This window comes from Cyprinus carpio, chromosome B24, assembly GCF_018340385.1.
Source record: "Cyprinus carpio isolate SPL01 chromosome B24, ASM1834038v1, whole genome shotgun sequence".
Lineage (NCBI taxonomy): Eukaryota > Metazoa > Chordata > Actinopteri > Cypriniformes > Cyprinidae > Cyprinus > Cyprinus carpio.
Window position 1 is genome coordinate 18194736 of NC_056620.1, and position 25616 is coordinate 18220351.

A 25616-nucleotide genomic window follows, 5' to 3' on the forward strand; every position below is an offset into this window, starting at 1 on the left:
TTCTGTGAGAGCAGAATAGTGAAAGTATGTGGTATATATGATATATATATTTCGGATATTTCGAATATGCTTCAATGACATGTAAATCAAATTGAAATTGGACTCTTGGTGTATGCACACCAAAAGCAAAGTGAAAATTTGGATCACTTTACTTGCTCTAAGTTACTCACAAGATGTTTTTCGCGTTGCGTAAAAACATAAAAGCAATAAACATTTTCTGATACAACCAGATGTGTCAATAAGCTCTTTGCTGATTGGCTTGTGCGACAACATGTCATGCAAATTTTCTGCCTGAGTTGAAATTTTTCAACTTGCGCGGAAGACACAATTCACATCTATTCGCATCTTTGCATTGACTTTGTAATCTACTCATGCAAAAAATTTAATTCACTTTTGGTGTGCATACACCATTACAAACATTTTAGAGAGCATTAGGTGGGACAAAAATCTATGCAGTATTCAATGTCGTCAATAATTTTTGTCCATTTTCATGAAAGACATTGTGGATCATCTCATACATCGACTAAAAGCCACAAAACTTCAGTTTTGATTTTACAAGGTATTCAATGAAATTCTGAATTGAGATTTTAAATAAAAGCTGTTCTCTTTATTTCTATTCATCAAAATAAATAAATAAATAATCCTGAAGAAAAAAAAAAATCAAGGTTTCCACAAAAATGTTAAGTAAATGTTTTCAACATTGATAATAATATGTGATCATGTGACACTGAAGACTGGGGTAATGATGCTGAAAATTCAGCTTGCCATTACAGGAAAAAAATATAAAAGATGTATTTAAATAGTAAACAGTTGCAAAATTAATTATATTAACATATATATATATATATATATATATATATATATTATATATATATATATATATATATATATATAAATTGAGAACAGTTGCTATAGTTATGAAAAACAAAATAAAAAGTCGTTAAAAATTCTAAAAAAAATAAAAAGTATTAAAATAAAATACAAATCTTAAAAAAATAATACAATTGGTTGAATGATTATAAAGACAAACGTTTTAAAATTTTCTTAACATTTGTCATGCAAATCCAAAAATGTGTATTAATAAATCAAATTTATTTCATGTTGTTTTTATTCAGCAAAATATATGTAATTTGGTTAATTGGCCTGGATGATATTTCAACCTATTACTAGTCATAATCACTACCATGTATTTGATTCATTTATGGTCTATGGTTAGTTTTGAACTTTAAAGTATATCTACATTATATAGATCTATTGTATTTTCAATAGAGCCAGAGCTTTGATACATCTGTGCTAATGTATTCATCGTACAGGAAGCTGAATATGAACCACTGCACCGTTTCATGTTCTACATGCATATTTTGTAAGATACACACACCGATGATCATAACAGATGATATATCGCTGATTTGGAAGAGTGCTTTTTCCTTCACAATAAGCGGAGAGGAATGCCAGCGAGAGAGATATTTATGCGAGTGAGGCTTTATGTCTTCCCGCAGCTGCTCGGTGTTCTCTCTCTGTATTAATCATCTCGGCACAGATCAGAAGTGCGATAGGCCCAGCATCCTCCGAGATTAGCCTTCATCTCAGCGTCAAAGCCCACTCCAGACCCTCTCCCGGGCTAAGACTCCTGCAATATCCCTAATCCTTTAGGCTAAGGATAATTTATGATCAAATGAAGAAAAGCAGGTCAAAACTAATGTCACATTATGATCAGCCACCATGGTTTATAAAAGGAGGACAGTAGGTGCTGTGTGGTCCTTTGTGGCGCTAGTACCTGGCCACCGCACTACAGTAATTACCCCACTGTCACCCCGGTAAGTGGTATTAATGGCAGCCTTGTGCACTGTAGTCTGCGGCGAGCTTTGAGAATTGTGAGACGGGATTATTACGGGCATCCAGCTGCGTGTGAATCTAAACGTGCAGGTGTTACTTGAGTGTTTGCTCTGCTCTTACCGGTGTGTTTTCTGCACTTTTTGTGTCCGTGTTCGTGGCACAAGTTGTGCATTTCACATCGAAGGCAACGGGGAGCCTTTTTTTCCCTCCCTTGTTTCCACATCTCGTTTTCCTTGCTCTGTTCCATTCGTACGTCCCCCCCCCCACCACTTGTGCTCATTGTAAAGGAAAAAGCACTCTTCCAAATTACTGATACATCATCTGAAGTCATTAGCATGGTGAATTTTTAAACAGCTGTGTGTTTGTAAAATGCGAAGCTACAGTAGCAGCCCTCCCTCCCTTCCTTCCTTCCCAGAAGCCCCAGTCGGCTGCCTCCTGTCACACGCCATTCACATCCAGGGGCCAAACGTACCACATCCATCCTGATTGGGCATGAATATTTAATTGGGCGGCTCCAAATTATCCTATTTGTCATTCAAAACCGGTGTGTCATCAATATGGCGTCTTTTGAGATGTAGTTGCTGGGAGAAAAGTCCTCCGGCACAAAAGCTGGGGATTGATTTCCTCTGGGTGCCGTAGAGTGTTTGTAATTGGCTGGAATGTGCCGTTCCAGTGGGGCGACGACACAAAGTTCTCTGTTCTTACTGTAAATAACTTTACTTTGCACTGCATGTGGGGTAATTCAAGCACAGTCTTGTTTTCTTACAGATGTTTGAAATGTGCAGATGCACCATGTCAGAAAAGCTGCCCGACCAATCTGAACATAAAGGCATTAGCAGTATTGAAAGCAAGGTATGTTGTGTATCTGCGCATTGACTTTCTTAATAAATATTTCTGGACTTATTGTGCTCAATTGAAGTAAAGGTTTGACTTTGTAATGTTTCATCAAAATGTGAGATCTTGCTCTGTCTTGAAAGAACTTTCCTTTACAGTGATGCCACTTAGGCATATTATTGAGATACTGTTAATATTTGAAGTGTTAATGTTAATTTATTATTAATTAATATTAAATATTTATAAAAGAGTAATATTTATGTTGAAGTTAATAAATTTAAATGTTTTTGCCTTTTGTATTTTTTTATATATATATTTTTTTATTCATTTTTATTTTAGTTTTAGTTATCAAGTATTTAGTAGATCAAGTTGAACTAAATAAAAATAAGAAATGTTGCCTTGGCAACTAGCTGAAATAAAATAATTAAATAATAAAAAACGTTAGAAAATGAAAATATCTTACTATAATAACTATAAAAACTATAATAACCTATAGTTACCCTTTTACACAATTTGTTTATATATATATTATATAGATATATATATATATATATATATATATATCTATATATATATATATATATATATATATATATATATATATATATATAAAATGTTGACATAACTTTCCAAAGCATATGATTTTAATGGCATTTCATGTTAACTTTCATTTGAACAAATATGAAAAACTTTGAAATGATTTTACAAATTAAATTTTCTTAAAGTAGCCAATGGCTATTAGGTTTTTATTCATTTATTTATTATACAGACATACATACATATATACATACTAGTTCTGTCAAACAATTAATCGCGATTAATCACATACAAAATAAAAGACTTGTTTACATAGTATATGTGTGTGTACTGTGTATTAGCGCTGCACAATTAATCAAAATTAAATCGCAAAGGCGATAAATTGCGATTAAGCAGAAGCTGCGATTTTGATGCGTATTTTTCAGTGAAGCACGGTTCTGTGATCAGCAGTAAATCTCCATCCGAAGGCCAGAGAGTGCTCTAGCGCTAAAACTCCAAATACACCCCGCAGAAGAAATCATATACACATACACACATACACATACACATACACACACACAAACATATAAGTGTTTTTTATATATTCATATCATTGTTTATATTTTTAAACAGCCATTATGATTTTTTTTATTATATTAAATTTGAATTATTATTAATATTTTTTTCTAATTTTTTTTTTTTTTTTTTTTACATTTTTACTATAATAGCCTTTAGTTTACATCATACTGTAGTCTGCCAAGAACATGTTTAGCTACTTTCTATTGCTAGTCAGTTGCAGGTCAGATTAGGAAGATGGGTCATTGCCATTTTCAAGAGCGTTTTATTGGACAGAAAGTCCTGTTATACCCCTGCGCATGCAGGATGAGTCATCTGTATTTTTGGTCCATTTTCCAGGAAGAGAGAGTATTTTAAATGCATATATTCACTACAAGCTAAAATGTTTAAGAATACACTCGCATATATATGGCCTCAAAGCTAACAGACATGGACTAAAAGCCACAAAACTTTGATTTTCATTTCATGGGCATCTATTTCTGGGTATCATCATTTCTTTTAGCATCTCGGATATAGCAAGCCAACAAGATCAGGGACATATCAGCCCAATATCAAACAGCAAAACAAACAGAAAGACCTATTATCTAACTCATCACATTTCATATATTTCCCTTACGTTGTACAACAGGTTCCTAATATAAGATATGTAACTTTCGTATCAAATATATTTCTGTAGGGGAAGGCATTTTTATTATGGTATTAATGTTTACATTTCATATTGTATGAATATGAAATGTCATATTTTTCTTGCTGTGCTTTTTTTTTCATCTGTAGTGTGCTCTTGGGTTGATTAGATTTTTTCCAAACAGACTCCAGGGATTTCAAATGCCGCTACATAAGTCACATTTTATATATGCATGCCATATTATCAAAAGTTTATCACAAGTTTAATTACATTAAGAAACTCAATCTCAATCTCATTTTTTCTGCATTTACATGTATTTTATTTATTTTCTTTATTTTGCTTCATTTATCTGTTATTTTTGTTTTATTTTGTTTATTTATCTAGATTTAACAGGTGAGTCTGGTCAGTGTGTTGAATGTGTTTGATTTTTGTTAAATGCAGCATTTCTAAAATCTTGCCAATAATGAACAATAATTGGTTTTACAGTAACAATATTGGTTTAAAAAATAAATTGGGATTTGTCAAGATGATCTCAAGGGTGAAAATGACCTTCAGTCTCCACATTTTGGTCAAAAAGGTTTCTCAAAAGTGTTTTAGAGGGCAGCATTTCTCCACAATCCACCACAAACTCACACATTAAGGTACGAAACGCCCACTTTTCATGATCCAGATGGATTACATTGTGCTGGATTACATTGTGTTCCCGAAGCATTACATAACATCTCAGAAATGCATCACTTTACGGAAATAAATGGCTTGCGTTTCATGTTGAATCAGCATAAGAAACACAAATATGTTTGAATTGGCAGTCCCAGCTGGTCTCCATGTACTAAAACCCAAGCCAACATCACACAAGATGTCAGACCTGAGCTCTTCGTCAGGATGACAAACATTGCCTTTGTAACAGACATAATTGTGACATCCATAGCCAATGCAGAACGAGGCTGAACCGCGGTGGTGAACTTTGAGTTATGCTTTTAATAAGAGATCTGCTGTTGGATGCTGTGAATTATTCGCGAGGAATAATGAGTTTTTGTGCTCATTTGTTTGACTTTTGAGGGAGCTTTTTAAAGCTGTACTACAGCTGTGCTTATGGATGCATTGTAACTGTGTATCTGAATATCAGTCATTCATTTGAAGCAGGAAAACTGACTTGTACAATCAGCATCTGAATAAAGCCCTTGCAGAATAGCTTTAATACGTGTCGCTGAGAACACAAGGTTTTCTATGCCGCGCTGTTGTTCTGTCAAGGTTTTCGTCATACCGTGCATTCTGTGAGTTTGGCGAGTGCCATTGAAGCATTCTGGCCTTAATTCAAGGCTGTCTGAAGAAGAGAAATGTTGACTGCTTTTTTTGAAAACTAGACGCGTGTCAGTCAGGGGGTGATTACTGTCAGAATAGGCCTGTTAGACAAGAGAAAGAAGGAAGAGAATGAAAAGAGTTTGCTCAAAGTTTTCTTTCAATGTCAGTATTGGATGCTTGTATATGACTAGATGCCTTAAAGGTGCATTTTTGATATGTATAGCATACGCTAAAAGAAATGAATAGTGCTTTTAAAAAGTGTGACTTCACTCATTTTTGTAGCCTAATAAAAGCTGTTTTATTTTAGATGGAATGGGTAAGGGAGACTATGCACTATATGTTCCCAGTTTGATTTTTGCTCTCAGAACAAATCAACACAATGACATTGATAACAGAAAACTGCTATTGCAAGATGCTTTTGTTGCCTTTTTTCAGAAGTTAGAAAGAGCTTTATTGCCAAGTATGTTTGCACATACAAGGAATTTGTATTGGTGTCACAAGCTTCCAGTACACAGAGACAACAGCAGCAACACACAGATGATAAAAATAAGATTTGAATAAAATACACATACTGTATGTATATATAAATAAACAACAAAATAGAATAATACATTGAAAAATTAAATAAATTGTATGTACATGTGCGCCATAAAGTAAGTTTATTTTATTTTATTTTATTTTCGGAATATATTTTTTTTTAAGTGACAGCAAAGACAAATGGTATATAATGTTGCAAAAAAAAAAAAAAAAATTCAAATAAATAGTTTTTTTGAACTTTTTATTCTTCAAATCATCCTGAATTTTTTTTTATCTTAGTTACCACAAAAACATTAAACAGCAAAACTAAAAAAAAGATCTATGTGTATTTCACGTAATACTACAGTATATAGCTAAAATTGTTCTACCTACTTAAAAATAGACAGTTTCATCATGTGACACTTATAAGGAATTCATAATAAAAATTATAATAAGATGAATTCAGATAAACCATATATTGCCGTAGTCGTATGTTTATTAGTCAAGTTGAATCAATGAAAGCAGTTAAATCTTCTGTTTATTCAGCAACCACTATAAGGAATTCTTAAAATATATTCAAATGGAAAACAGTTATTTTAAATTGTAATAATATTACATATTTCACTTTTTGATGTATTTTTGATCAAATAAATTCAGCTTGGGTAAGCTTAAGAAAAAAAAGAAGATACGTTGTTAAGCTAATGACATTTTCCTAATAAGCACAAACAAATAAAAAGAAATACATGATGTGCGCATATGGGATGAAATATTCTATTTTTAATTAGATTTAACAATTTTAGCTATATACTATAGTACTTAATAAAATATAAATGTATATCTGTTACATATATATATATATATATATATATATATTTATATATTATATATTTTTTTTTTTTTTTTTTTTTTTTTTGCATTTACAAATATGTATGTATATGCAAATACAAATAGAATTTGGCCTAAATAGGCAACATTATTTTGCTACTTAATTTTTGGAATGCCATAACAGCTGTCTGTATGTGATTCCTAAAAAAAATGATAGATCTAGATGTGTAGCTCACTAGGGTTTAGAAGACATTTTTGTGTTGATGTTCACAGAATAATTATGGAGCCTCTCAGACCATTCTCTCAGACATCCCACTGGGTTTGACGTGTGGGATAGTGTGTCCCACCTCAGACTTGTGGGTCCGGGGGTGTAATCCGAGGAAGGTCCCATCAACATCGGGGGACTGCAGCAGTTTGCCACAGAGGTAAGACTTTATTCCTTTTTTTTTTTTTTTGGACATGCACAATAGGAAGTAACAAGAAGTAATTGATAACTGGGCCATGTTGCATGTCCGATTCGAACCTGCATTGTCCACATGATCATCACAATTCAACAACCAGTGATCGCTGGGCCACTGCTTTGAAAAGGTATATTTGAGGTTTGTAGGGAGAAAGATATTACCTTTTCATTCTCTGATTTCCATATTAGGTTTTAGTCAAACTGAACTTCTATTATAATTTTTAGCAGCTCACCCGAGTGAGAATCCATGTATGCCCCAGGGCAGATGGATTAGACTGCACGTGAAGAGAAATTTGCAAGAAAAGAGCAACTCTAAATGCTTAAGGTTTCGTATATCTAAAAATTGCTGCATAAGGACTATTCCCTTGTGTTTTAGTGGAGTTAACCTGTTAGAAAAGAGTGTATTCGTGTTTGGTTGGATTCCATATGCTGTCATGAAGAGGTTGTGTTGCGTGCCAGTGTTAATGAAGTCTCTCAGCTCTAGTCGGCAGCAGTATGAACTCATAATGTGTGACACTCTCCGCTGCCACTGCCGAGATTCGTCTCAGCGGCCCGGTCCTCTGACACGACATTGGTGAGCTGACGCCAGGGAATAACTTTCCTCGTGTCAATCACACAAGATGCAGAAACCAAAGGAAGCAGCAGATAGTCAATGTCTAAAACACTAGATGATGGTCTGCATTTCATGATCAGTGGAAGTGACAAAAAAGGAGCAAGTGCTGGCAAATTGGTTTGCAGTAAACTGATCTATGAGGAAATTTACAGGAAATCAGGCAGGGCAGGGTTTACGTAATCATTGTTATTGTAAACTTAAATACGTAGAAATTTGATTGGTCAACCTGTTTTTTGTTTCAAAATGATGGAAACTTCAGGTGGGTTATTCATTAATTCATTTATGTATTTATGTTTTGCTTTGCAGGTGGTATGCAGCAGTGTGGTAGCTGGTAATTAAATAGAAATGAAAGTGCGTGGGTTTGATTGCTCGACTTGACCCTTGACTTGAATTGTGTGAACGGCTAAGTGGGTGTTTCCTGTAGCTGGTGAAGGTTGATGGTCAATGCAGTGTTCCAGCCTTACTAAAATAAACAGGACACGAAACACCTGTTCACATAGATGCTGTGCATATCACTGCAAATGCACATGCACCTTTTGTTCATATAGCTTTATAATATGGATGCACAATATAATCAGTTATTTATGGGTGCATGTTTCTGCCATGGGATAAAAAAAAAAAAAAAAATAGGAATTGAAAATGTATATGTATTGATTTTTTATATTTCTGAATTTTTTATCTTTTTTTATGAGTATGTATTACTCAGAATTTGTGAGAAAAAGTATATTAACTCGCAATTATGAGTTATAAAAGATAAAATTTATAAAAAAAGTTGTAATTATCTTTTTAATTTTTTTTATCCTATGGTAGAAACAAGCTTCCATAGTTATTGGACTATATTAGAGATATATATATATTTTTGTATCAGTCAATTTTTATATGCTGTATTATGCTGCATATAAGCCAGTATTAAATATTTAATTAAGCATTTTTTTCTGATCATTTCCCCTATTTTTATATTTACCTTTTCTTAATCTACTGCTCACTGAAGTTAATCTAAAAACACTAATAATTTCAAAATGAACATTTAGTTTTTTTGGACTGTACATTATTCTCTTGTAGCAATTAAAATGATAATTTTTTTATTTCTAACTTAAATAGTATAAAATAGTATAGCATTTTAATTGTCCATTTAATGGTTATTGACCATAGCATGATAATTATCTGCTGACTGCTTTCATATTATATTAAAATTATTATATATTCATAAAAATATTACAATGTAGACCAGGCATTTGAATTATTGAACAGGTTTTTTTTTGTTGTTGTTGTTTGTTTTATCCCAGTAGTGTAAAATTAATGCAAACCCATTTATTGTGAATAGTAGTTGAAGGTTCATTATTTAGATAGAAATGCAGCATAAATGTTCCTGCTCTTTCCTTTGTGCCTCTTTAAAGCTTCAGGGTTTCTTCTGAATGTGTATGAGCAGGCACACACTACAAATGCAATTTAAAAACACGCCCGCTGACATGAATAAGTTTAGCTGGCTGCGTTTCAGTGTTGCCGGAGGCTTTGTTTTTCTTTACCTTAAGCAAAGGCGAGCATGTTTCTTAACTGACTGCTAGGAGGGGGAAACGGCGAGCATGACAGTTCATTTCCACCCACCTTTGAAACCCGACCCCACCTGTTCCACACAATCACCACAGGCTAAAAAAAGGAAGCACTTTGGCATGTTAAGTTTCATTACTTCATGAAGAATAAGAAGAGCAATTACAAAAGCAGCCTCTCTCTCTTGTGCCGTCCACCTCTGCTGTGACTTATTAGACATCTCTGTCTAGGTGGCAGCTCCTCTCTCCTTAAATGTGAGAGGTCAGTCTTGTTATCGAGCCGATAATTAGATAACCTGAGAAAAAGGGGCTATCACGGCCCACCGTCATTCAGTGGCTGCTCCTGTAGTCGGCCTGCAATCACAGATAACTTGGTGTCTCTTTTCAATTACAGGGGAGATGCAGCGTTGGTGTCCAGAGGTGGCCGAGCACATTAGCATCTTTAGAGGAATTTGACTAACTCCCACTCACATGCCAACGCTGCCAGTTTGAGTATCTATTTGCCATCAGGTTTGATTAAGAAGTGATTTATAGGTAATTTTACAACAATTACACAATTTATACCACTTAATTCTGGGGATACGCAGTATTAGTACCAGATTTGTCATCAGTGGAATTAGAAATGTATAAATACCTTAAATTTAAAACAACTCAAAGTTAATCAGGAACATACTAATAATTTAATAACACTGTTAAATGTAGTCTTTAGCAAATTCCAAAATAACTGGTCAAAATTTACTGAATACTTACATAATTTAACTATATAAACTATATATATATATATATATATATATATATATATATATATATATATATATATATTTAAAAAGAAGTTTATTATGCTCACCAAGGCAGCATTTATTAAATCAAAAGAAGATTAATCAAGTAAAAAAATGTATTAAAACATTAATACAATATGAAATTTACAATAACAATTTATAATTTAGAAGAATATATTTTAAAATGTAATTTTTAAATATATGTAATGTAATTATCACTTTTTATTGTTGTTGTTATTATTTTTATTATCTATAGGTTTTGGTTGGAATTGTAATATTGGTGCATCCCTAGTTATATATTTTTATTATTATATATTATATTTATGCCTATATTCCCATTGTTTACTTTTTTTTTTTTTTAACCATTGAATCTAGTTTCAAAACAAAGCACGTGTAACAGAATTATGTTTGGATGTGAAGTTTGCTTTAAGATGATTCGTTTCCCATTATTTCTTCTGATCTAATGAGCATTATGTCATTTAATACAGCCAACGTCTTGTTCAGAAGATGTTGTTTGCATGTCTGTGGGACTAATGTATCTCAAGGTACAGTACCTTTTACCTCCATGATTTTTGGCCCGCTGCCACATGGCTTTACAGTTGTAGTCCATCGTTCACATGTAGCCATACTGATCTGTCAAGAGATGAGATTGTGCTTTGAACTGCCGCATTGTTTGTTTCATTGAAACTGCAATAATAGAGGAGTCTATAAACTGCTCTCGGGGATTATTAAAAATGCATTGTCATGTAGCAATTTGGTCTTCACAGTCCATGAAACTCATGAATAACTATATTAATATCACCTATATTGTTGCCTGTTCAGGCATAATATTGTATTAACAATGCAGGCTTTTACATATGGATATGGCTAATCTTATTAGAAAGACAAAGCATCAGGCCTCCTATTTTACTACTTGTAATGGATATACTGCCACAGGCTCCTCATTAATGCCTGTTTGGATAACTTGCTGTGTTTTTTATGTATCTGCTAACTATCTTTATGTTGATGTCTTCATCTGCATTAAGGACTCTGGCTCAATGAATGAGTTTCAGTAATTCCTTTTTCTTTGTCTTCTCATTTGGGTCCTGTTCTTGGGAGCTGAATGAGTTCTTTGTGTCGCTTTTGTCTTAGCGCCTCTGAGTGGGCTTTTGCTTGGCTTTTAATAGTGAAGTGATGAATCAAATTTCTGCATGGTTTATGTATTCATGTGTGTCATATTTTTTATTTTATTTTATTTTTTTCATGAGGCAAATTAAGAGCATGTTAGACTCTGCATCCAGACAGGCTCTCAAAGCTTGTTGTTATTTCAGAAAGTTTCTCAATAGAAACAATATCGCCTTTGGCCTCTGAATCTGAGATTGGTGTCTGTACCAGCAAAGCTGGTCACCAGCATGATGCTTGGGGTCCTGATGGTCTAGTATTCCCACCAGACTTTACAACTAGATTAAACAGCAAAACTTATTCATTGAGCTTCACCATAAAGACCATCTTTGACCAGCTTCATCGAATAATGGCTAGAATGACAGATGGATGGATAGATGGATAGATAGATAGATAGATAGATAGATAGATAGATAGATAGATAGATAGATAGATAGATAGATAGATAGATAGATAGATAGATGGGTAGATAGATGTTTAGTAGATAGATAGATAGATAGATAGATAGATAGATGGATGATGGATGGATGGATGGATGGATGGATGGATGGATGGATGGATAGGTGGATAGGTTCATGGATGGATGGATGCATGCCATAGATAGGTAGATAGGTAGATAGGTTTATGGATGGACGGATGAATGGATAGATAGAGATATTGAAAGTAGATGGATAGGTTAATGGATGGATGATAGGTAGGTGGATAGATAGGTAGATAGGCTAATGATGATGGATAGATAGGGGATGGATGGATAGGTGGATAGGTTCATGGATGGATGGATGCATAGATAGGTAGATAGGTTGATGGATAGGTAGATAGGTTTATGGATGGACGGATGAATGGATAGAGATATTGAAAGTAGATGGATAGGTTAATGGATGGATGATAGGTAGGTGGATAGATAGGTAGATAGGCTAATGATGGATGGATGGATGGATGGATGCATTGATGGATAGATGGATAGATAGATCTGGTTTCACAAGAAAGTCTATGCAGGAAGTCCAACTTCATCAGTTAGACTTTATGGTTTCCACCAAACTAGCTAGCCAGAAAATTATGCCACCTAGTTTGAACTGGTCCTTTCATCAAATTTGTCATATTGAATGTGTTCTGAAGGTTGTGACAGGCAATCAGAACCATAACATTTTCTCCATTTTCCCAATGAAGGTACAATTAGTAACATGCATTGCCTTTCTTCTGTTGTCTTTATAGGTGTTCAAACAAATGGGAGTTCCTCAGACACTGAACCCCGATCTCCTGTCTCCACATCAGATTCCTGAGAGCTATCACTCTAAAATAGCTCTGACTGGCTGCGGCCCAGCCAGCATCAGCTGCGCTTCTTTCCTGGCCCGCTTGGGGTACGACGACATCACAATTTTCGAGAAGCAGAGGTTCATTGGAGGACTGAGGTCTGTAATTACTCTGACCCATGGTTCATACTCAGAATTCTCTTCCTGTATCTAAGATGCTCCACTAAAGGGCATTGTTGATCTGGCCAGCCACAATCAATATGGGGCACATTGTAGAAGGTCAGAATAATTAATGAATGGTCTCTGTAATTGGGAATATTCATCTTTCAAATGCCGAGCTGGGATGAGGTTATCAATTACGTGCTGTTGTATCTCCACCGCTGTTAAGTTTAACCAGCATGTCGATTGCATTTGGGGGGTGGGGGGTGGGGGGGGTCTTGAATATCCAATGCAACTCAAATCCCAGCAGTCTCTGGTAGTAGAAACAAGACTCTGGGGTTGTGTTGGCATTTAGACTGGCACAATTGAAAACTAAAGAAACTATAATATGAGAAAGAATTCCAGAGATGGAACAATCCTTATCATATAACAGAATATTTCAGTTTCCATTTCCTAACTCTCTGAGGGACTCCTCATCTCCCTTCCTTTTCTTCTCATTTCATTTTTCCTATCTTGATTTCCAGCTCTTCCGAGATCCCACAATTCCACTTGCCGTACGAAGTGGTTCAGTTCAAGGTGGATTTGATGAAAGACCTGGGAGTGATGGTAATGAAAGCCATCACACTTCTCTCTATCCTACCCCTCCTCCATGCCACCATGCACTCCCACCTGCCCCTTTTGAAGCTGGGAAGGGCGAGAGGTCTCAGGGAGGATCAGTGGTCCAAATGTCAGCCGCATTAATAAAGAACAATTAAAAGTTGCATTAGGGGTGGCAGACAGCGGCAGCCGAGCACCTCGGGGCTGCACGTGCTTGTCTGTTTGTTTCCTGAATGCTTCAGCTACGGGAAAGGGCAATCAATAGTCGTCATCCGGCACACCTGCTCAGGATTCATTTTACACAGGAAATGCTTTTTTCCGCAGTTCGTGAAGAGCTGAGGATGATTGGGGGGGGGTGAGATGAAAGATTTGCATGTTCCCTCAGTACCTATAAACAGACTCGGGAGAGTGGGAGTGGATGTAAGGCTCTGGAGGAGGACAGACACTTTTCCAACGTCTTTTCCGCTGACACAAGAAGTATTCAGATACACCCTCCTGTGAAACAGACACAGTTTTACAGGCCTTCAACTGAGCTTCTTTGTTTTTTTTCTTTTCATCCAGCTTTGCTTCCTTCTTAACTTGTCCTTTCCTTTCTCCTGTCCTTTCCTTTCTTCCTTTCTTTCGTCTTTTCTTTGCGACTGGCTTCTCTTGACTTTTTGGGGATTTTTTCTTGTACACACGAGAAAGAATTGAAGATACCAACATGAAAGCTCAAACAGACATGATTCTTTCCTTACTTCCTTCCTTTTTTTCTTCCTTATTTCCGTCTATCCATCAGTCTGTCCATGCTTCCTTCTTTCCTTTCGTTCTTCCTTCCTTACTTCCCACCATCTATCCTTCCTTCTTTTCTGTTCTCCCTTTCCCTTTTTTTCCACTGACATAAGTAGGATTCAGAGACGCCCTCCTGAGACCTCTAACAGACATGATTTTACAGACCTTCAAATAAGCTTCTTTCTTTCATTCTTTCTTTCTTGTTTGTTTTGTCGCTTCTTTCTTTCTTTTTTTTCCCAGCAGTCAGAGACTTTTCCAACCGCCTTTTCCGTTGCCACATGATGAATTCAGAGATGCCCTCCTGCAGTCTCAAACAGACCCCGTTTTACATGCCTTCAGATGAGCTTCTGGTCTTTCATGGAGCATTTCTGTGGTCTTGCTTCTATTGATATGGCTTGTTTGAACTCTATTTCAGATTGTCTGTGACCGAGGACTTGGCCAAGATGGAATGACGCTTCTCTCGCTGAAGGAGGAGGGATACAAAGGTGTGTTCATTGGACTTGGTCAGTTTATATGCATTTTCACACATTGTCTTGTTGTCTATTATGTGGACAGACAAGCATGTACACATGAAAGATGGAGAAAGCCTATTTTTCTCTGAATCACTGGCAGCTCCCTGGCTCCTTGTCTGTGTTAACGGCTGTGGATGATCCACTTGACGATTTCTCCCCCTCTACCAGTAACCCCATTCACATCTCATTTTCCGCCTGACTCCTTGAGCTGCCAGTGTTTTTTGCCGTGCTAACCTAACAGTGCATGGCCGGGCTGCCCACTGCTTCTCAGTGGAGGACACCCTGGTTTCTCATCAGATCCCTCTGCCCTGTTCTCTTTCAGCTGAGCCATTCACTGCCACTACATGTTGACCCTCAATGCTCCTGAGCATCTTCTAGTATCATCTGACTCCCTGGACTCAATCCTGCTCGAACTATAAGAACAACTCTTCTCTTTTTTTTCTTTCTTTCCCTTGATTCATTTGTTACTGCTCTTTCTTTTTTTTCTGTTCCTTTCTTATTACGCTCTATTTTCCTTTCTCTATCTTATTGTGTTTACTGACTGTTATCAGTATCAGTGGATTATATAAGATGTGACCTTTTGCTATTAGAATCAAATAATGATTATCATATTGGCGCTGGCGGTGAGGAGCTTTGCTTTTTATTTTCAAACTGTGTGGCTGTGTGCAGTCTCATCACTATTATTTTTTTCCTTCCTTTTTTTTACCCAAAGCCAAGGAACAAATAAATGTATTCTTGAAGATGATATCTTCTGGATATGTACGTTGTTTCTTATTAAAATTAATCAGAGGCTCTTCTTTACATTGTAAAGCATTTCTAATTATGACTCCTAACCTTAAAAACTTATATCTGTTGAACTAAAATAATTTTATTACTAGAATAATATAACTTTATATAGAAAGAAATTAAACTGTGATTATGTGGCCCCTGCATTGATCTTAGTAATTCAAACATTGCCTAAAGCTGTCCATGTGACTGTCTTATTGTACCGACACAATGAGAAAAAGAATTAGTATAATTCATTGTTTCGAAACGCTGAGTCTCTTAATACTGGCATCCTAATTATGAGTCTTTTACGTAGAGCATTTTTGGATTTCTCTACAAAGGGATGTAAAGAAATTTCGACTGTGGGAGAAAATGAAAGCGCTGAGTGTTTGCAATTAATTTCTGTAATTCTTTACGGTCTTTTTAAATGTCATCCACTCACATGATTGACATGCTAATTTCTCCGTGGCAATATGCAAAAATATGCAAAGTGGAAGCCAGGTTGAGGAAGTCAGATAAGAGCATTGTTTCTAGGCTATAGGCTCAGGAGTCAGTGGCTTGGGTTCAATGGTTTTAAAGAGTGAATTAACACCTTAACTGCCATGGAGTGATGGGGTCTGCGATCTCCCTGTCTGAGATTCTGATCTCCCTTTTGATTTCATTCTCACTTTATGATAACAAGAATGAAACACTGTACAGTAAATAACAGTCCATTAATGATATAATGTACACCTAAAAGCAGTGGAATATTAGTAACAACCACAAAATATTACTCAAAGTTGGTATTACTCAAATATGTTATTTGTAGCAATCAATAAATGCAAGGACATGATTAAAAGATGTACGCTCAGCACTGAGATGAGACAATTCTGGAGAATACTTGAAGTTTTTAAAAGCTCCGCAATCAATAGTTGCGAGTTGGCGGCAGAGATCATTGGATGCTAGTCAATATGAGGTTATATTATTATACTGTAAAAATGACCCATCATTTGTGTATGCTTCTAAAATACCACCTATATAGAGGGAATTTATCATCTGTGAGGTTATGTAACATCTTTACGTACTGAACTTTAGGATGGCGAGCCTCGATATTACTATAGCACATACTTAAGAGTTAGTTTTTTGTGCTATGGATATATATTACCTTACATTTTTGGGTGGTGGACGATTAAACAGATGAATTAATCCCAAAGAAGAAGGTACCTGAGCCATATCTATAGACCAAAATACCCTAACAGCAAGCATTTTTTCTTCATAAAATGTAAAAATCTATTTAACTATTCACCCTTGTTTTTTCTTCACTGTTATGCAATTCATAAGGGTCAGAGAGGTCAGGGACTGCCGAGAAAAGGCCTCTGGCCACTGTTGCCCCCTCTTCTCAAAAGATGCCCATAGACAAACCCTGATTAACAAGAGGGGTTCTGCTCTCTGGGTGATGTATTATTTTTGTATTTATATTTTGCATGGTGAAAAGGGTCTCAGCTGCGAGCGTACCATATGGAAGCTCATTGCTGAAGAAAATGTGATGCAGCAGGAGACAAATGGAGACACATTACTTACAAAGAGGGCTGTCACAAACCCTGGCGCTTTTGTTAAAACTCACTTTGTCACGCCACACCGGGAAGTTTCCTGTTCTTCCTGAACTTCCTTTTGTATTTTTTGGTGATGATCAGGTGATTGAGGTGACAGGTGGATATGCTTCCTGAACAATCTTGGGGAAGGTTATTTGTACAATGTAACACAAAACACATTATTTGTAATAAATTAACATCGAACATAAACTGTATTATAAAGCCTTGGTAATGTTTATTAAGAAATATACAAATATTGTTTTGTACCAACTACGCCACTGGATATTTTTATGTTTCGATAATTTTTGGCTCACTAAACTCCTGTTTTAATTAAGCTACACGAGTACACAAATGCATAGATTAATGGCAGGATTTTCAAACCCCTCAAATACATAAAAGCAGCTTTTTATAATTATTGACTGACATTCGTACTAACGAGACTCAAGTTCCTGCTCAGGCACATGTCTGCAATTTTGGAAGTCTATGTGCAATTTTAAAAGTCTGTGTTTTTTATGTTATTCATTAGGCATGACACCTTGACAGATTTAGTTGGTGGAAATGCCAGAATATCATCAGGATATCATTAAAGCCATTTAGCCGCTTTCAACATTACGTGTCCGACATCCCCTAATGAGAATCACTGGTGATTTGCACCAAGTCTAATGTGCGATACTACACCTTCAGCATGGGGATATTTGATGTGAAGTATGTGTATATACAGTATATGTATAGGGCTGTCAACATTAATGTGCTAATGCATGCATTTAATTCAAAAATCCTTAAAGCGTTAAAATAATTTAACACAATTACGCAAAAGTTGATCATATCATTTACACTGCTAAACTATGGGAAAGTTTTCAGTCCAATGGTCCAGCAAGCGAATGCATTCAAACAGCATTTGCATGTCGTGTATGTATATGCACCGGCAGTTTGGAATCATATATATATGATTTTTTTTTTTTTTTTTAGAATAAGTCGCTTATACTCACCAAGGCTACATTTATTAGAATCACATAAAGCATTTCATATAAACATCTTGTAAAACTAAATCTGACTGAAATATAGAAGACAGCCGGAAGACTGCTCTGTCAAACAGAATCAGCAATGCGAACACGGCTCGAAGGAAGACACACTGGTTATTGGTGAGTTAGCTTTTATTCACAGGCCACACGCTGGCTTGTTTGGTGAAGGTTAACTTTAAAAACGTGGTAATTGCTGTGTTATTGACGACTTCTGGAGATGTGTCTGATGAGAGGTGGGAGTCTAATTATTGTATGATTTAATGACCGGTTTCATTAATAACGAGTTAAACTTTTTAAATCATGCTGTGTGCTTTCACCTCTCTGCCCTTTCCGTTTTAAGCCAGACAGAGCGGATGAATCTGAGAACGGTGGGTGGAGAGGTCCTGTCGGATACCTGGATGATACACCACAGGATGCTATTAAAATCTCAGCAACTCTATTTTCTGCTTTTCCTATTTTCACGTGATATTTTCTAAGGGTGTAAAAAGGATCCATGCGTTTACTAAAGGCTTGTTTGAATTGAGCAAGCGAAGGTGTTGATGCATGTTGTAATGCATTTCCTTGCAATCATTTTGACTGTATGCAGCTGATTGGTTCTGACAGCAACACCCCAGTCTTCCATCTCTCAATCACTTAGTGCCTCATTACCACTGTCTTCTGCTCTCCATCTCAGTCACAGTGGATCTCGCGAACTTCTCACGTTACAGTTCTTGCAAATGCTCTGATCTCTGCCAAAGAGTTTTATGTTATTAAGACGCCATCGTGCCTTGGACGGGGCGCAGCGTTCGCTGCATTTAAACCACAGCAAAATAACAAAATCACGCTTGCGTGTCCCGATTTAGATATTACGCACAGAAGATTTTCAGAACTCACTTTGTCCAGGCTTCTTTAGAATGGATGATAATTGTGGGTTTTGAGGCATCGGAGGCCTGACGCTGATGTCTAAACATCGCTCCCACTGAAACCACTAAAATTACATTATGTGTGATTATGTGTAATGATGTTAATGACACTAAACAGTGGCAAACATTCGGAAGGGCAGCTGATGCACAATAGACATTAGAGGCAGGAAGAAGTCAACATAGGGAGGAAATAGAAATTGGAATGCGTATCTGCGGATGTGAGATTTCACCTCATTACCTCAGATACCTATTATTGTGATTTGTTATACATATGATATATAGAATTGGATTTCTCTATGTGAGTGAGTTGAGTGAGTGAGTGAGTGAGTGAGTGAGTGTGTAATATATATATATATATATATATAAAGTGTGTGTGTGTGTATATTATTACATTATCATTACAAATGATATATAGAAATGAATAAATATAATGATAAATTAATTAATATATATGTGTGTGTGTTTGTGTGTGTGTGTGTGTGTGTGTGTTTTTTTGTGTGTGTGTGTGTGTGTGTGAATTATTTGTGTGTGTGTGTGTGTTTGTTTTTGTTTGTGTTTGTTATTTATTATAATATATAGAAATTATAATTTTAAGTTTTTTTCTGTTTTTTTGTAATTAATATATTATTAATTAATATATATATATATATATATATATATATATATATAATTTATTTTTAATAATATAATGCACATGAATGTATTATTAATATAATTAGTAAATAATAAGAAATAAAGAAATTATAATATTTTTTTATAAATATATTTTAAATATTTATATAATTATAATTATTATTTTCTTATGATGAAAAACATTTGCACTGATGAATTGAGCATGTCTTAAAGTAAATAAGGTCCACTTTTATTGTGGACTTTTTTATTTACTTTTTGCTCATGTCTGTCTCTTTTGTTGCAGGTCTACCTCAAGCTAACAGGCACAAGCTCTTTGATGGCCTCTCAACAGAACAGGGTTTTTACACGTCAAAGGACTTTCTTCCTCTCGTCACGAAAGCCAGTAAACCAGGTGAACAATCTGAAAAGTCTGTCACAAAGTCACATCTGATGATTTAAAGTGTTCCTGAAGTACCACATATAAGGGTCGCCTGAGTCCAGTTTCTTGTCTATGTTTACTTTAAGATTATTTGCTAAAAAAACGTACCAAAAGTACCAATAGTTTTTGTTCTTGTTGTTATCAAGATTTTTGGATGTATGTTCTTTGAAATGCATTGAAGTACCATGAATATAGTAATTATGGATTATATTGTAATTATAAACGTTCATAATTATGAGCAGTAATCACTGTTCTGGATATTGGCATTACATTTTTTTTTTTCCATGATGAGACTTTCTGAAGATAATCTTGTTTGTTCTTGTGTTGGCTTCAGTCATGATATACTTATTCATTGGCATACTTTGAAGAAGGGGTGGTGACCAAAAATGGTGCATGGTATAGTTTGCCGTGCCAGATGTAACTGCTGTTTCTGAAGGTGTATCTGAATAATCGAAAAGAACAGAAAGGAAGATGAGAAGTTTTTGTTCCTGTTCCCTAGATTAATGGGGGTTTAGATTCACAATATTGCATTGGAATCAAATGAAAATGGAAATTTTGGGGAAAGAACTTGATTGAATGAATAAAACCTCAGTAATGAATAAATCTTAATCCAGTGTGCCGTTCTGCCTCTCACTGCAACTTGCTGCATTAAGGCAGTTGGCCAAGGATTTAATGAAATAGGAACATCTGAATCTTTACAAGCATTTCAGACAAAAAGGCTTGTGTTAAAATAGTTTTTTACACATGACATTACAGCCAAATACAGCCTAAACTGTAAAAGGTTATAAGGGGCATTGCATTTACTCACAAGAAATATTCTGAAAGATTTTGAAAATAATAATGATAATAAAATTAGAAAAATAATATAGATTAATTTATATCTCAAATTTGCAGTTTTTTTTTATGTATTTAAAATGCTTTTGTGATACTTGTAATACGGTATTGTAATTTTATTTTATATTATATATGTACACAGTAGCATTTAATAACACATTTTATATATACTGTATACATAGACTGTATATATACTATATATATATATATATATATATACATACTGTATATAAGTATTATTCGACTACACAATTATTGTTATTATATTTATGTTTGCTATTTTTATGTAAGAAAGTAAATAGTGAAAAGAAAAGCTGAAATCACTGAATTCAGTATAGGTGCAGCCACCCTTATTGCATCTAAAAATAAAAGCAGTACCACGACAGGTGTGAAGTATGAAATTACTGATACAAGGACATTTCCGGAAAAATATGAAATCATAAAAAAAACAAAGACAGAAAGATGAGGTGAATCAGGCTCTCGTGGAAGCAGAATAATTTGATAGTGACGTGCTGTGAGGCTCCGAGATGCAATTTTACAGCGCTTTAGAACAAGCATCTGCTGAGCCGTTGAGTGAGAATTGTTCTATAGGCAGAATTCATGTTTTTTTTTTTCTCTTTCTCACTCTTTCTTGTCCTCCTCCTCCTCTTTCTTGGGTTTCAGGGATGTGTGGCTGTCGCTGAGCTCTGCCGGAGCTCCGTGGTACTGTGATTGTTCTGGGCGCTGGAGACACGGCCTTTGACTGCACTTCTTCTGCCCTGCGCTGCGGCGCCCGCCGTGTGTTTATGATCTTCAGGAAGGGATTCACCAACATATGAGCAGTTCCTGAGGAGGTGAGGACTCAGAAATAGAAGGAAAGTGAGATAGTATCAGAAAGTAGACTAAATATATGCTTGTAGCATCATTTGGTGATACATTTGGTTTGATATTTTGATATCAATGCCAGAAATCAAACTTTTTAATTCCATGGACCTCCAAATATGATCTCCCTTCCTAAAAAAAATAAAAAAATAAAATAAAAACTTTTTTTAATTTACTGTATATTTCCATAATATATAAGTGAGGTTTTTTATTTAGTTTTGTTTACTTTTGTTTTTGACCAGTTTTTCTTTTAACTTTCCCAAAGCCTTACAGTTGTTCTTGTTTTGTTTTGTTTTGTTTTGTTTTGTTTTGTTTTGTTTTGTTTTGTTTTGTTTTGTTTTGTTTTGTTTTGTTTTGTTTTGTTTTGTTTTGGGTTTTATTTATCTATTTTTTTGTTTTTGACCAATTTTTCTTTTAACTTTTCCACAGACTGACTGTGTGACCAAAGTTTGAAAATTCTTTTTGTTTTTGTTTCATGTTCTTTGTTTTGTTTTTGATCAGTTTTTACTTTTAACTTTCCCAAAGGCTTTCTTTGCGACCACAGTTTTGAAAAACTAAATCTGCTTTTTTGTTTTGTTTTGGGGTTTTGTTTTGTTTATTTTTTCCTTTTGATCAGTTTTTTTAAACTTTCCACAGACTGACTGTGTGACCAAAGTTTTAAAATTCTTGTTTTTTTTTGTTTTTGTTTTTTTTGTCTTGTTTCTTTTCGTTTTGTTTTGTTTCTTTACTTTGAACTTTTTCATTGACTTTTTGTGACCACAGTTTGAAAACCCCTGATCTTTGCAGTAAAATTGATATATTAAATGAAACTTAAATATCCAGATATTTTTGGAACCACTGTTTTATTATTAGAAATGTAGTATTTATTTATCTAATATTATATTACATATTAGATATTACAAATTTAAAGAGGTTAATTTCAAAATTACAATTATTTGCATGCATGCGAGTCTCTAGGACCCTAAACTTAAAGAAAATAGTCCATTTCAATTGATCAAGTGGAATGAAGCATCAATTTTCAAAGAATGCTTAGAATATAGTTTTTCTTTTAACTAACATAGAAACTATAAAACTTTTTTTCCTTTAGAAAGTCTTTTGTGGAGTTCTGAGTGGAACCTTTAAATTTAAGTTTGTTTTTAATTTATTTTTTCTTCTCAGACTAGAGAAAAAAAGATTACAAGTAAGAGAAGACCAAGAAGGAAGAAAGTCGAAGAGAGTCAACATCAGGCAGCAGAGTGAAGCTTATTAATATTTGGTGTGAGAGAAGTGTGAAGCAGAGATTTATGAAGAGCTCTGTGAGAGTGTCCTCTCTCTCTAGACCACTGACACTGCTCCTAAGCCTTTCCACTCTCATTTATTGCAGACTTGCCTTTGCTTTCAGGGGGAGATTACTGGCAATTGTCCTACTCACACACAGGGCTCTCTGGTGAGCTATATACCCGCTTCCACTCTGGTAATGATGCCAGCCGGCTAAACGTGTCATGATCAGCTCCATTTAGACAAAGCTGTGAAATATGTGCGTCAGATGTACTGAGGGAACTTATTTTTTTCACCATTATGTTTTTGAGACACACTGTAGCTAGGACAGTACTGGTCCAGAAAGTTCCCGTTCTATTAAAAAGTGCACTTTTTCTTATTAGCATTATTTTTGAAGTGCACAAAAGTACAAAATGCAATGCCAGTATGCAACTGTAAAAAAAAAAATGCTTTCTGAACAAGTAGTCCCGCCCACAGACTCACGCCATTGGTTGAGCCGGAGCAAAGTGACACAGAGCTACAGTGTTTGCACTATTCAGGTCTCTGTGCATTAAAGCGAAAATAGAAGCTATTTTAACGCAGAAAAAATTACACACTTCACCTTTAAGTCTGATTCACACATTGATCTTCACATCGCCCACCACATTAGGATAAAGTACGGTAAAGTGCAGTAATTATTCACATCTGTTTACACTCTCCAGTGAAGACGCTCGCCTAATACGGCCGCCATCATCTTCAACTCATTAAAGCTGTTTATAAGCTATATTAAGTTTAAGACTCCTGTAGGCGTACATAATCAGAACAGAGCGCTCGATTGTGCATTGACGTGAACTGAGACAATTTATGGAAACGTAGTAATAAGAAAATAGAATTGTCACCGCACGACTACATTCCTCCCACCGGCTCCCTCCGCAAAGCCAGTGGGCTTCTTTTAGTTGATTCAACCGTGCTTTTCATCTATTTTTTTTTTTTTTTTTTTGTAATCGGAGAGAAAATCTTCTGTAAACTTTCTGATGTGCTTCCACCAAGCCGAGTTGCACTTGATGTTTTTTAACGAGGTACAAAGCTCCCATAATCACTTGCTTCATTATCTCATGGTTGGATAAAAGACGTGACCTTTGCTGGTTGTTGTTATGTGCACTAACTTCACACTTGTTTTAAGAATAGAAACATACTTAGAGGAATAGTTCACCCAAAAATGATATATTACTGTCTTCATTTACTCTCCGTTTTGTTGTTCCAAACCTGTATTCCAAACCTTTCTTTTTTCTGTCCAACACTTTCTTCCTGCAAATGCCTTCTTTTTTTTTAATCCTTACAATGCAAGTCAGTAGTGTACAATATTTTTTTTGACCCTGTTGACTTTGAAAGTATTCTTTTTTGTGTTCTGCAGGTGAAAAGAGGTCATGCTAGATAGGACAGACATGATGTTGAGTAAAGATGAAAAAAATTATTTTTTGCACATTTAGAGTGTCTTTTTTGTGAACTATGCTTTCAAGTACACTTTAAAAAAATGACCATATCATCATATTAGAATGATTTCTGAAGGATCATGTGATACTGAAGACTGGAGTAAATAGCTGTTTTTACTGTATTTTTGATTACTTGTTATATTCAAATACATTAAAAATTCCTACCGATCCCAAACAAAAGTGTACATATGTATAGGAATAAGAATATATAAAATGCAAATGTTTGGTCAATGCACTGTAAGTGTGCATTTCTCAGCACTAAATATGTGGTTAAGTTACCTTCAAATATCAAATATACTTTCGAAATGCTTTTATTTAAAGCAATTATTTGATTTGATTTGATTCAAGTTGATTTGATTTGTTTTGATTTTGTTTGACCAACACACTCCAAATGTGCATTTTGAGTACTAAAGGGGCGGTTAAGATGCTTTTAAATGCCTGTACCATTATGTGTGTTGCTATTCGGTTAGCTAGTAATTAACATGTCAACATGTCATCAGTGCATTTTGGCTCTCTGATGAAGGACCCTGCAGGTATTTTATGTTCCTTATTACAAATGAACACAACTCCTCCAAAATGTGATTATTGTTCAAGTAGAATTCTCCAGAATAATTACAGTTTAAAATAGGCAGAGCATTTGTAATCAGTTACTTGCCAGGTCCAATTTTATACAAGATGCTTCCTATGTAGGGAATAGTCACTAGGTATTGGAACAGACCCACCCGATGTCTCACAGTAAATTTAGTGATTCTGCACAGTGTTTGTGGGTTGGACTGAGCCTCATTATGCTGTAAGTAAACCCATCAGCGCTCTGAACGGCTGCCATTTTCAAATGGATGAGGCCCATGTTGTTGGTGTTGTTTCAGGGATTTATTTATTTGATTTAGGTCGAAATTAGCTTGGCTGTCTTGCAGCACCAGCGTTCTCTGATTAAGTAGTGAAGTGTACAAGGGTAAATTTGACCAAGCAATCCAGGTCCTCTGCTAATATACTTATATACTC

The 25616-nt window shown here is 35.2% G+C and overlaps 1 protein-coding gene across 1 annotated transcript in view; it reads left to right on the forward strand.

The window, feature by feature from the left end:
- The window catches only part of dpyda.1 (dihydropyrimidine dehydrogenase a, tandem duplicate 1), a 167202-nt gene that overhangs the window by 27192 nt on the left and 114394 nt on the right, over window positions 1–25616 (forward strand). The window contains 7 exon segments of the mRNA XM_042752217.1: window positions 2605–2692; window positions 7304–7403; window positions 7406–7455; window positions 12803–12999; window positions 13524–13605; window positions 14783–14852; window positions 20056–20163. Of these exon segments, the coding sequence (XP_042608151.1) occupies window positions 2605–2692; window positions 7304–7403; window positions 7406–7455; window positions 12803–12999; window positions 13524–13605; window positions 14783–14852; window positions 20056–20163 (695 nt within the window).